This window comes from Misgurnus anguillicaudatus, chromosome 21 (assembly GCF_027580225.2).
Source record: "Misgurnus anguillicaudatus chromosome 21, ASM2758022v2, whole genome shotgun sequence".
Taxonomy (NCBI): domain Eukaryota; kingdom Metazoa; phylum Chordata; class Actinopteri; order Cypriniformes; family Cobitidae; genus Misgurnus; species Misgurnus anguillicaudatus.
Window position 1 is genome coordinate 22,527,748 of NC_073357.2, and position 12,266 is coordinate 22,540,013.

General features: G+C 39.3%; 2 protein-coding genes and 1 pseudogene across 3 annotated transcripts; 1 reads left to right on the forward strand and 2 right to left on the reverse strand.

Moving 5' to 3' along the window:
- Positions 1 to 991: 991 nt before the first annotated feature.
- On the reverse strand, positions 992 to 3,690 carry LOC129439566 (uncharacterized). Of its 2 annotated transcripts, none has more exons than XM_073859837.1 (6): positions 2,720 to 3,690; positions 2,494 to 2,638; positions 2,167 to 2,398; positions 1,931 to 2,056; positions 1,758 to 1,832; positions 992 to 1,681 (listed from the first exon to the last, which is right to left on the reverse strand). In XM_073859837.1, exons 4-6 carry the CDS (start codon positions 2,015 to 2,017, stop codon positions 1,307 to 1,309), a joined length of 537 nt encoding a protein of 178 aa, XP_073715938.1. In that variant the 5' UTR covers positions 2,018 to 2,056; positions 2,167 to 2,398; positions 2,494 to 2,638; positions 2,720 to 3,690; the 3' UTR covers positions 992 to 1,306. Both variants share the same exon structure in this region; 1 of them encodes a protein (XP_073715938.1).
- LOC141352819 (uncharacterized) lies at positions 3,636 to 5,222 on the reverse strand. The gene is made up of 3 exons (XM_073858827.1): positions 4,215 to 5,222; positions 3,932 to 4,082; positions 3,636 to 3,813 (listed from the first exon to the last, which is right to left on the reverse strand). The coding sequence occupies exons 1-3, from the start codon at positions 4,567 to 4,569 to the stop codon at positions 3,636 to 3,638; spliced, it is 684 nt and encodes a 227-aa protein (XP_073714928.1). The 5' UTR covers positions 4,570 to 5,222.
- A 4,459-nt stretch (positions 5,223 to 9,681) lies between these two features.
- On the forward strand, positions 9,682 to 11,419 carry LOC129445808 (uncharacterized; annotated as a pseudogene).
- The last annotated feature ends 847 nt before the right edge of the window (positions 11,420 to 12,266 follow it).

Genomic DNA, 12,266 nt, shown 5'->3' on the forward strand with positions numbered 1-12,266 from the left:
CTTGTGTCCCTCCTGCGATCTACCGGACACTACGTCCGTATCTCCTTCCCCGTGGACTGGGGGTGAATGTCTTGTGGCCCAAGGCCCTGCGAATACAAGTGGTATAGCCAGGTAGGTATTACCATTAGTTTCGTTGTGAAAATAACTTGCTACTCTGTTTCCCTCGTTCCACAGAATGCTGTAGTGACGTCTCTCCATCCACAGACCCACTGTCTTCACAACTCGTCCTGGAGGCCCCTACAGTCACAGTTAAGAGACAGGTTAGCGTGATCTTAACTTGACTACTGTACTCTCCCCGATGCTGGGCGTTCGATCCCAGATGGACGGGCTGCAGTAACAGTGACAACTTTTCTCTAGTTGATGGAATTGTAATTTTTCCACCGGGAGGAACGGATGGAAACTTCTTAGTTTCTTCAGGACCTCCACAATGTGCTGTTGATGTTCTTGTAGGTTGTTAGAGTAGGATATCGTCTAAGTAGATGAGGACAAAATGTAAAGAAAGTCTCAGACATAATGCATGAAATTCTGGAATATGGAGCAGGCGTTGACTAGACTATAAGGCAATATTTTAAGTGTCCGGTAGGGCTCACAAAAGCTATTTTCCATTTGTTCCCCTCACATATCCGAAATCAGGTAATAGGCACTGTTGAGGTCCAGCTAAGTGAAGATCCTGGCTCCTTGCAGCTGTGAACAATGATTTTTTTGGAAACCGGTAACTAAGGAAAACAGGAATGGACGCATTTGTCATTCCAATGTAATACCTTACCGCCATCAAATTCTCCAGAAAAAGCAGATAGATCTCTTCTTGGTGAAGCACATAAATTTGAAGCTTAATAGATCTGGCTTGGTAATGGGCAAATTAACAATTGAGAGGTATTGTGGTTATGGAGTGTGTTTAGAGACGGTTTTAGATGGAGATTTTAGGAATTTCAAACATTCCATCCTCATTTTTCCAGTGGGGGCTATGGGTAGGGATGGGTATTGTTTGGTTTTTTTGCGGTACCGGTGCCAAATCGATACTTTTAAAACGGTTCCGGTGCCTAAACGGTGCCTAAAGCGGTACTTTGAAGAGCGAAAAAAAGGTCACAAAACACCTGTGGATGAAAGAACTGCTTTTTATTGAAGAATACAATTTCTTTAAATTAAAAAATATATTAAAAGCACACAAATATACAAATGTAAGTAATTACAAAACGCAACAACTTAACATAACAAATTTACCAAAAGCCTTAGCAATAATTTAACGCTAACACCACATAACACTAAATAACAGCTGTAGAACTAATAATAACAGTAACGCCAATATTCAGCAATTCTTTTGAAGAAATATGACCATATTTGCTTTCTCTGGCAAAATACGGCACCTCTCCTGACTTATTGCATGTCCTGCACAGGAGAAAACCCTCTCAGATGGTGTAGATGAGGCCTGTACACACAGGTATGTGTTAGATAGTGCAGACAGTATGGGGAGGCTGTCCCGCTTCCCCCACCACCAGGCTACAGGGTCTTGTCCAGATGGATTTGAGGACAGACCTCTGTAGATCTCAATCTCTTTCTGGACCGGTTCAGCTTTGGAGAGGGCACCTTTTTTAGTGGTCATTGCCTGAAGTAGCTCTTGGTCTTCATCCTCAAACAACTCTTCTAGGGCTGACTTCTTGGCCCGCTTCTTGTGAGATGGAGACTGAAAAAAACATAAAAGTGGTATGTTAAAAAATTCATTTATTTTAAAAAAGGCTATTCCAAGACTATGAACTTACATGTTCCTCAGCTTTCTTTTCATCTGGGTCATCTGATCCTTCTTCATCAATGTTCTGAAGGCTCTCCATTTGTACCTGTAGAAAAAATGTTGCACATAAAAAGTGTTGCATATAAAAAGTAGTACTTTCATAGAAACTGTAACATGGGAAACAAGGCTTAGTATAAAACTCACATTTAAATTGCAAACTGCTGCTTTCTCCAGGCGGCCCCAGGCAGCATCAGCAGCACATTCAAGTTTGCCTTTGAAGCGAGGATCCATCAAAGTAGCCTCCTGAAGAAAGTTCTGAATGTCTTCATCCTGAAAAAAAAAACCATTACAAACTATAGTGTTAACTTAACTGTTATAATTATGTTGTTTCTGGTTTGCCTCCTTTTCAAGCATAAGCTCTAAATGGAAAAGAAAAATACCTGATATCATTTTTCCAAATCTTCCCAGACCTTTGCTTTCAAAGCACTGGTAAACAGTGTGTCCTCTTCAGCCACAGTGAAATGTGCCTTCAGTTTAGTAAGTATTGGAAGAATCTGGCCACATGTGGGGGACTTTTCACTGGAAACACAGAGGGTTGAGGTGTACAACAGCTTCATTACTTTAATAAAATCCTCAGCTTTTTGGAAGTCTTCATCTGTAAGCCTTTCAAGTCTGGGGGAAAAAGAAGATATGAAGATAACAATAAAATATTAACTAATGTTGTTCCTTATTGTTTCACTTTCACAGATGATCTTTTTGTGTATTACTTGTCTTTCTCCATTGGCTTCCTCAGTCGTGGATCAAGTGATGCTGCCTGGATGGCTGGGTACTGCTCCAGAAATCTCTCCACCATCAGGAAAAGGGAGTTCCAGCGTGTTCTGACATCTAGAATCATATTGTGTTCTGGCAAATCTGAAAGACCAATGCACATTTTGAATTACAATCTACTGTAAATGTTTGAAACAAACACCTTAAAATGATAAGGCTGCTTACTCAGAAGCTGCTGTTTCTCCCGCATGACAGTCTTCGTCATGGAGGATCTCTTCAGCCACACCACTACAGCTCGAAGTTTCGCACACCACCTTGTAATGGTGCTGATACTATACACTTTCTGTGCTGCCAGGTTGAGGGTATGGGCAAAGCACCCCACCTTTAAAAGCTTCATGTTTTTAAGTGCAACATCCATATTGCTGGCGTTGTCTACTGTGGCAGCTACAACTTTGTTGTTTATCTGGAATTCCTCTAGAATGCTTTTTATTTCTTCTGCCACAATGAGACCTGTCTGTGACTCATACACAGCTTTGGTGTTTAGCACTTTCTGCTTAATTTGGCCATTGCTGGTGTAGTGCACAGTAACTGTTAAATAGTGATCCTGTGCCACACTGGTCCAACCATCACATGTTATTGCAGCCTTAAGGGCTCGTTATAGTCGTGCGTAGGTCCTACGGCGTAGCATCGACGGCGTAGGTTCCGCGTCGGTTTTCATTTATACTTGTGCGTCGCCGTCCGCGTCGACGTGCAAACACACGCGAAACCGCTTGTTGGCAGTAATCACGCGTGTAACCACAGTAGCAGCAGAAGTCATCACAGAAGAAGAAGCTAAGCAAGTAAACCCACAAACGAAGAAGAAATAGCAACTTGTTGTGTATAATTTGAGAAGACCAGCAATGATGGAAGTAAATAAACAGCGACTTATGTTTCAGTTTGAGTTAAATCACTCCTCAACTTGGCTCATCTTTGTTTTCACCGTCTCAAACGGAAATACCTATGACGCAGTTTTTTTACCTGACGGGAGGGGTTCTGGTGGACCAATCACAGCGCTTACGGTCCGCGTAGAGCCGACGCGCTGTTAGAAAATTTGTGAGGTGCGCGTCAGGCTACGCAGAGCTACGCACAGGCTACGGATAGCCTACGCCGTAGCTACGGCGTAGGACCTACGCACGACTATAAATCGCCCTTTACTGACTTGTGCTAACTCCTGAATAACATTTTGTTTCTCAACATTATACCATGCAGGAATTAGAGTGTTGGACAGTTCATCCCTGGATGGGGGTCGGTAGCGAGGATTAAGGGCAGTGACCATCTCTCTGAAAAAAAAATTGGTGACAAATTTAATAGCACAGTTTTTAACATTAAGACATCTTTTCCACATCATTTTTAATGAATTTTATGTATTTATATTTTATAAAAATTATATATGTTTACCTAAACCATGGAGATTCCACAGTGGAAAAAGAATGCAGTCCCTTGACCACAAATTTGGTCACAGCCCTGTGAAACTCCTCCACCTTCTCCTTTGGTAAAATAGCCTTTTTTGCCAAGGTGAATGGGGTCACCACCATACTACTAGTACTAGCTATAGAGACATAAATAATTATAGAAATTATACAATATAATTCATGTTAAATATTTTAAAAATCAAATCGTTTGATCATTTGTAAACTTTAGCTTAGCATTTTGCAAATCAATGTCACATTAGCCTACTAACCTGCAGAAAGGCTACTGTCATCGTTGTCACAATCAATTGTCCCCACATTACTAGGGTGGGGCTGACTGGGGCCAGGGACTTCCAAACTGTCAGCTGACGTCTGAAGGCAGTCAAAAACGGTGCATTCCTCCGCTTTCAGGTTTATTCCATGCGTTCTTAAATGTTTCATTAAGTTCGACGTGTTTCCTCTTTTACAAGCGGTTTTTGAGAGACATTTATTGCACGTTGCGGTTTCTGAATACTTTTTTGTGTAATAAAGCCACACTTTGGAACGCTTTGCTTTAGATATTTTAGGTACATAAGGTAAACAACTGCTTTCGGATGCTGTCGGATGCGTCAGAGCGTGATAGCGCATTTACGGATGTTATTTTCCGAATTGTGCTTTTAAGTCAAAAAAATAATAAAATGGACACTTACGTTCATACAAAGATGTGTTGGATTTGTGTTATTTATTAGGGATGTGCAGCAGTGCAGGTGAAAATTTTTTTTACCCTTTAAACTTCTTAAACACACTGCACATTTTAAAAGAAAATATATTTGACAAAGACGTTCAAAATCAGATGTAATTTTCCACAAATATAAATGCTTATATTATTTAAAAAATGTATTATTTTAAAATTGAAACAAACCAACAATAAATTAGGTAAATTATTACTCTTATATTAAACACAAAGTTTAGCAAAATGGATAGACTGATAATAACATTGTATCCGCCTTCTAAAGATTTTTTTTATTTTTCAAAACAAAATTACTGGCTTATGGTTGTCACAGCACGACAACACACAGTACCCTGTCCCTGACAGCTATTTATTATTATTTTTAATAAAACTACAACAATATAAAATCTAAATTAAATTAGGAAAACAAATGAAATCTTTATTATTAACCCCGTCCTTTGTACTATCAAAGCTTTCCGACTTTCGCGTGAATTTATATAAGTGAGGAAATTATTTTCACAATAGCCAATAATATAGCCTAATAATAACAATTTGTGTTTATTATAATTATTTACACCAATGGTCTCAAACTCCCGGCCCGCGGGCCATTTGCGGCCCGCCCTCCCCCTCTCTGCGGCCCGCGTCACCTTTCAGAAATATAACATAATCTGGCCCGCAGAAAATGTTTCATTCACTTTGTTTTATATTCGTTTGATTTAAACGTTCTAGTGTTCGTTCACATGTCGCGTCTAACAACGCGTTAAAACGAGTCAAAGCATTTACTTTCCAAAGTGCTCGGGTCGCGTCACCCGTTGCTACGCAGCCATGAACCACGCGCTCCGTATGTCGAGGATAACGGAATGCGTGATCGGATTTTAATTCCTCAACTGAACCTCGCGTCAATCATATCATTGTAACCATGCGATCAGGTAATCTGGTCGGGACTTTGTAGTGTTTGTCCAGAGAAGATTTGTTACTTCCGGGTGGATACTCAGCTGTTACTCAGAGAAGATCGAGCTGCGGTGGGGTTAGTTCACATCAACAAGTCACAACATCTAATGGAGACACCGCATAGAGAGGCAGAGCGGTAGATGTAATGCAACACATTTTAAACTACAGATAAGAAAAGAGCCATCAAAGTGCCCAGGTTAAGAAAAGAGAAAAGATGTGGAGAAATGTACAGAAGATAAAAGTATGTATACTGCTATATATAATAAAGTATAATATGTTATTATGTAGCTTACTATTCAATTACACATAGAGCAGTATTATTTTTTTCCTGTCCAACTAGCTTATATAACATGGACTACCCATTCAAAAGTTTTAGGATCACTTTCACTTATTCATATTTTTCCACATATAATAGAACATTTATTAAAACTGAAATAACAAAGAACATAGTGAAGTCAATACTATGACTGAAAAAACAATCCAAAATAAATCAAAACAGAAACACTTACTGGTGGTAATTTTTTATAATAGTTTATAAATGTATACAGAAATTTAATTTGTTAGTTTAGTGCAAGGTTATAATAGGTCTTAGTTAAGATAAGGTCAAGAAAAGATTTACTTACTTTTATAAAGTAATGTATATTAAAAAGATAAAACCACTGCTTATATATTTTCAAGTATTATTATAGATTAAATAATAGAAATTAAACATGACATTTACAGAAATATTGTACTTTGAACGTTAAAATAGCACTGCGGCCCCCCGATGAAATTTATGTCTTAGAAATGGCCCCAAGCCAGTTTGAGTTTGAGACCCCTGATTTACACAATATGAAGGCAGTATTAATAATAAGTACATAATTTAACTAGCGATCATGTGCGGTGCTGGTGTGATTATGATTTCTGCGCCACGGAGAGCAAACTATTTCAGTTGACCGTTCAGGCATTTCAGAGGCACTGAAATGAGACACCGAAATCTGCGTTCTGATTCGGTCCGGTAGGTACCGCCCATATAGGCACCGATGCCATACTGGCACCGGGTTTCGGTACCCAACCCTAGCTATGGGTGGGACCCACAAATGCTACAGACCTATTACAGTCAGTGGGTGGGACTTACGAAAATTAACCAAAATAAACTAAAATAAACAATACAGCCGCCATCTTTTTGGAAGCTAAGCTAACAGAAGCTGTGGAACCAAGCTTGATGTTTTACAACAATGGCAGAAGGTAATCAATATGATAAGGAAGAGGGTGATTTCGAAAACATAATGCTCGAATCGGATGTTCGTGGCTATGTTTATGAGCCACAACACAGGGAAGAGCAGCCGAGGCAGATGGAGGAACAGGAGGCGGTGGTGCCTGTGCTCTCGCTTTTTGCCTACGGACACAGAAACGGAGTCCGTCTGCTGCAGATCATTTTTAAGATGCCAGTTTCTTCTGGATGAAATTTCTACATCAGATGAGGATATTTGTTGGCGCGTTGCTATTTTGAGGCAACTAAAATAGACCACGCCATTGACCAACAAAAACCTGGTCTAAAGTCTAAAGTCAATGGCGCAATATGTTTTTTGTTATTTAAAAAGCGCATTAGTAATATGCGCCTATAAACGGGACGACAACGCGGGTTTGCTTATCACACACATGAATGCGCAGCAGCACAAAAAGTTTTTAAATATGAAAGATTAAAGGATTGAATGTAAAAGATTATTATTGAGTCTCTTGAACATAAATGAGGACTAATTATGAGACGTTAGAAGGCGCAGAGCTGCTTCACCTGTAGCCTGGTAAGTAAATAAATGCTTTGCTTTAAACAAATGCATCTGTTTTTAAATGTTTTTTTTAATGCTACCTCACAGATTTATCGTATATGATGACTCTGTTCCTGTGGATATGGTGAGATGAGAAACATTTTTAAGTAATTTTAAAAAAAACTTGTGACGCTGTCCAAGTGCTGAAACGAGCGGAGAGCCGTTTGGAAATTTTTTATCTCCTGTTTGTTACAAATTAAAGGTAGAGTGTTATTTTTAGAAGGATCTCTTGACATAAATGCAAAATAATATTCAAAACTATACTATCAGTGGTGTATAAAGACCTTTCATAATGAACCGTTACGTGTTTATTGCCTTAGAACAGGGGTAGGCAAGTTCGGTCCTAGAGAGCCGCAGTCCTGCGTATTTTAGCCTAAGCACTGATAATGTAACCTGATGTCTAAATCCTAAAGACATTGATTAGCTTGTTCAGGTGTGTTTGATTAGGGATGGAACTAAACTCTGCAGGACTGCGGCTCTGTAGGACCGAACTTGCCTACACCCGCCTTAGAATGAGACGTTTTATCTACATACACAGAGGGTCCCCTTACATGGAAGTCGCCAAAATGGATGTCCAGAAGTAATTCCCCTTATTTTAGTGGTGGTCAGGGTTTAAATTGGGCCGGGGCCGTCCGGGGCTAAGCTCCGGCACATAGGCTGAAGGTCTCACTCTGCTCTTGCCAGTGTACCCACTGCGCTTTTGCGTGTGTAATAATGGTGCCCACGTCGAGGAAACTTTATAGAAGACTAGAAACGTGTTAAGGACTAAAGTATGTATGTCACTCATCTAATTACAGTATGTTTACTGGATAACACTGCATATAACTCATTGTATAGTTTAATACATTTATGTATTTTGATTACACAAATCAAACCTTACTATATGATTGTTTTAGCAGCTGACCAGCATAGGGAATCTCTATTGCTAATTTCTAAGACATGTTGATGATACAGTACTGTGTGTTGTACCTTTTCTTGTTAATTGAGTCTTTTTGGGTAGCCTATCTTATGCATATAGAATTATTCAAGGAGGTTGATTCTTTTTACTTCATTTAAAGTTTGATCAATTGTGCATAATGACATGTGCAACAAATGGATATAGGGTGTCAAACTCATAGATTTGCATCATTTAAAATTCAGATGCTCTTTATAAAATATTTGGGGTCAACCTCTGGCTAAGATTTAAAGTTGAAACTTATCAAATCCTATCAGAGGTCCAGAATGTCATTGAAACACACCAGTGACTTTGCTGTCATCAGTATTAAACATGTTACCCCTCAAAGTACCCTCCCCGCAGAGCCCCCCACATAACAAATCCCAATTTAACCCCTGGTGGTGGTTGATCATTTCTTGTCACCTTACGTAAGCCAACTGAATGATTTTGTGTATATTTCTTTATGTGTAATCAATGTCTGATGTGTTACGTTGCAACTGTGCCCTGATGTTATCAACTTTATTATTAGCCTGATTACATTACAACTGTGACCTGATGTTATCAACTATCCAAATGGCCCATACAGTTACCCCTCAGGTCATTATTAGGTCACATTCTGGTAGGTTCTCTGTGGGTTTGATTGTCACCTCAAAGATCAAAGTCTCCATGGGGTGCCATTGTATTGTTTGTGTAAGATGTATAAAGGTCTGCTCACACAGGCAGATCTTTGGGTTAAGAATGTAGAAGGTTGACACGACAACATCGCTCCTGAAGAACTATGCTACATAAGAACCTTCATTAAATCTCTTTTCCCCACATGCACGTGGTCCTGCTTATTATTTTACGTATTAGATACATCCTAATACGTTGGCGAGCCATGAAAGACTGAGGAGCCAAATTTAAGAAAATCTAACAATTTGGCGAGCCAGCCAGGAGAGACAGATAAGAAGAGCACTCATAACTGCAACAAGAAGAGAACTGAAGAATTTCGAACATTCTAGTTTCTGAAGTTTACTGAAGACAAATGTCTATGTTTGTGGACTATGTTTTTGGAAGCAACCTTCTTGATGACTTTGTCTAAAAAATCTTCATTTGGTGAGTGAAACTTATCAGCTCTCTTAAAGAACTACATAAGAAATTAAGCAGACCAATGTTCATAGTGTAGCATTGTTAATCATTTCAGACTTGGTCCTTTCTCTAAATGTCTGTAGGAATTGTTTAGTAACAATTTAGTCCGTTCATTTAGAGATTGTAAAAGTAAAAGCTTGGTACTTTCTCTTAATGTCTGTAAGAATTGTTAAGAAACAATTTAGTCCGTTCATCTAGAGATTGTAGAAGTAGAAGCTTGGTCCTTTTTCTAAATGTCTGTAGAAATTGTTAAAGAACAATTTAGTCCATTCATCCAGAAACTGTAGAAGTCACACAAGTAGTTTGGGACTGATATTGCTGCAAGATTTTAGGATTCTTGACTGGGTGCTAATCAGTAGCCACTATTTGGTTAGATTCTAACAAGGTTAGAAAAAGATGGTCTAGAACCAAAGTTATGGAACTTTAAGTCAATTTGCCTTCCATTGAAAGATATGGAAAGTTCTGAGTGACAAATAGAAAACTAAGAACTGTAATTGAGCATTCTGAAGTAGGATTCAGAAAGAATTTGAGATTTTAAACTGTGACGTCTAATGTTTATTGGTGTGCAAACAGTAGACACATTTTATTATGGTTCTCTTGCTTTCTTAATTGTAGTATTGAGAACTAAACAATAAGATAGCACAAACTAATTATTGTTATTAAGAGTACATTTAATGTATGTTTGACTGTGTTTGTCTGTATACTCCAAATGGTCAGTCTGAATAAGCACCTTTAACAGATCTAACACCTTTTGTTTTGTTTTCACACCTCTGAGGGCACTTCTCCTGTACTGGCCATGGCTGAGTCTACTATGAAAAACAATGGTTGTGGATCTAACCTGAGACCCACTACAGAACGGCATGGAACAGAACCTCCAAATGTAACCATTGATCAGATGATGGAAAATCTGAATGCATATTTGGACAAAAGACTGGAGATAAGGACATGCCATGATGACATCTGTAGGAAATACAGTATCAAGCACTAAGAGAGTGGACAGTGGGCTTTGCCAGACATCAAAAGGGCTTATGGAAAGATACTGCGGTTAAGGACAAACACCAGGAATGATGGATTGTCTGTGATTTTGCTCATACAAATTCAACAGCACCTGCAGAAGTGTGAGATGGACAAACTACAATGTGAAATTGAAGCTGAGAAGGCTAAGGTTCGAGGATTATCTGAACGACTGCAAAATGAAAAAAAGACAAAGAGAAACTGTTAAACCAGAATGAGATGTTGCTAAATTTGATTTCAAGACAAATTGAATCAAAAAACTGTTTTATAACAAGGACATCAACTAAAGAAACTAGCAGCTGCAACAAGCAAGTAACTGAACAACAAGTTACTGAAAATCAACAACGAATGGCTCTGCTGAGAGAGATACCACATGATCACTGTGAAAACGGTGATTTAGATAGAGAGGCTAAATCAACTATTCACACCTATGTCCCAAAGAGCAGATCTATGGTCAGACTCGCTCCTGTTATTGTCAAAAACAGAAGGACTGAAATTGAAGTTGACAATGAGGAGGAGTATGAGGAGAATGGAGAGAGACGAACTCGCACTGTGACAAAATGGTATGACAGTGAGGATTTTAACAAGGACACGGGTATGCCTTTAAAAACTGCATTTGTAAATGCACGGAAACCAGAGATCTCTAAAGTTCTGAAAATTTGTTATGATGACTGGGACAGCATTGGGGTTGCTTTTAATCAGCTGGTTGAATGGTCAACAAAGATTGAAAGAACACAAGATGTCCAGCTGAGAGCCTTACAAACAAAATCTGTGAAGAGCAACAAGAGAGTGGAACATCACAAACACACAAGTGCAAACACCAAACATGGAAGATGCAGGTATTGCAACAAGGAAGGACACTGGATTCGAGATTGCAGCCTGAAATTAAGAGACAAAAATGTTGATGAGGAACACCTGGATAGAAGATTTTAGCAGCTGACAGTAGAACAAAAACAGACTCTACTAAATGCTGTTGAGTGGCAAGGAAACTAAAGACCCCTCTCTACAGCACCAGCTAGTGGCATTTCATCCAAGACCTGATGGAGTTTTTGAAGCAGAAGCATACAGTGATAACTCAACAACAGAAGGTGATGCCCTAGCAGATGATGCTGTTAATCGGGCCGTGAAGGAGAGGGGTGCACAAGTGGCATTTAGGAATCTCAAACAAGAAAGGCACTTGACTTTAGACATTAAGCACGTTGAAGATGATGTCTCCAGAGAATAAATGTTGTTGATGATAGGTTCAGCAAAACAGAGGGATGATAAGCAAGACAGCAATTATGCCCATAAGAAACCTGGATTAAGCCCTTTAAAAAATGTCACAGGAAGGCCCATACTCAGAACAAAAGACATGCTTAAAGCTCATATGAATGACAGCCAAGTCCTGAACGACCCTGAACACCTCAGCCTGGCAGTACAGGATCCTGAAGAGCAAGTTCTAAATGCGTGCCATTGCGAGTTGATTAGTCTGCCTAGAGATGAGGGATAGATGGCAGTAGTGTTTATTAGAGTCCATACATTGCGGGACTAGAGTTTTTAGGCTCTAGCATGTCGTCTGAGGATGAAGAGGTACACATACCACCACTGGTAAACACTGTAGTGTCCTGCCAAAATTAAATAGGGATAGTTTCAGGTAGAAGTTGTTTGTGAATAATCTGTTTTCTTTGGCAAGATACGTTCCCCTTTTCTCTTGTGTGTGTGATTGCAGGTGTTCCGGTGTTCCTGAGAATAAGCAAAGACCTCCTATGCTTGACAGCTTCACCAAGCAGAAACCTGGGAA

Excerpts from the sequence above, each read along its gene's own strand:
- LOC129439566 (XM_073859837.1), bottom strand. The coding sequence starts at position 2,017 with ATGGATCCTCGCTTCAAAGGCAAACTTGAATGTGCTGCTGATGCTGCC. Across the intron at positions 1,833-1,930 it reads CAGCAGTTTGCAATTTAAAT|GTACAAATGGAGAGCCTTCA; the intron begins GTGAGTTTTATA and ends TTTTTTCTACAG. Across the intron at positions 1,682-1,757 it reads AAAAGAAAGCTGAGGAACAT|TCTCCATCTCACAAGAAGCG; the intron begins GTAAGTTCATAG and ends TGTTTTTTTCAG.
- LOC141352819 (XM_073858827.1), bottom strand. The coding sequence starts at position 4,569 with ATGCGCTATCACGCTCTGACGCATCCGACAGCATCCGAAAGCAGTTGT. Across the intron at positions 4,083-4,214 it reads TGACAGTAGCCTTTCTGCAG|CTAGTACTAGTAGTATGGTG; the intron begins GTTAGTAGGCTA and ends ATGTCTCTATAG. Across the intron at positions 3,814-3,931 it reads GTGGAATCTCCATGGTTTAG|AGAGATGGTCACTGCCCTTA; the intron begins GTAAACATATAT and ends TTTTTTTTTCAG.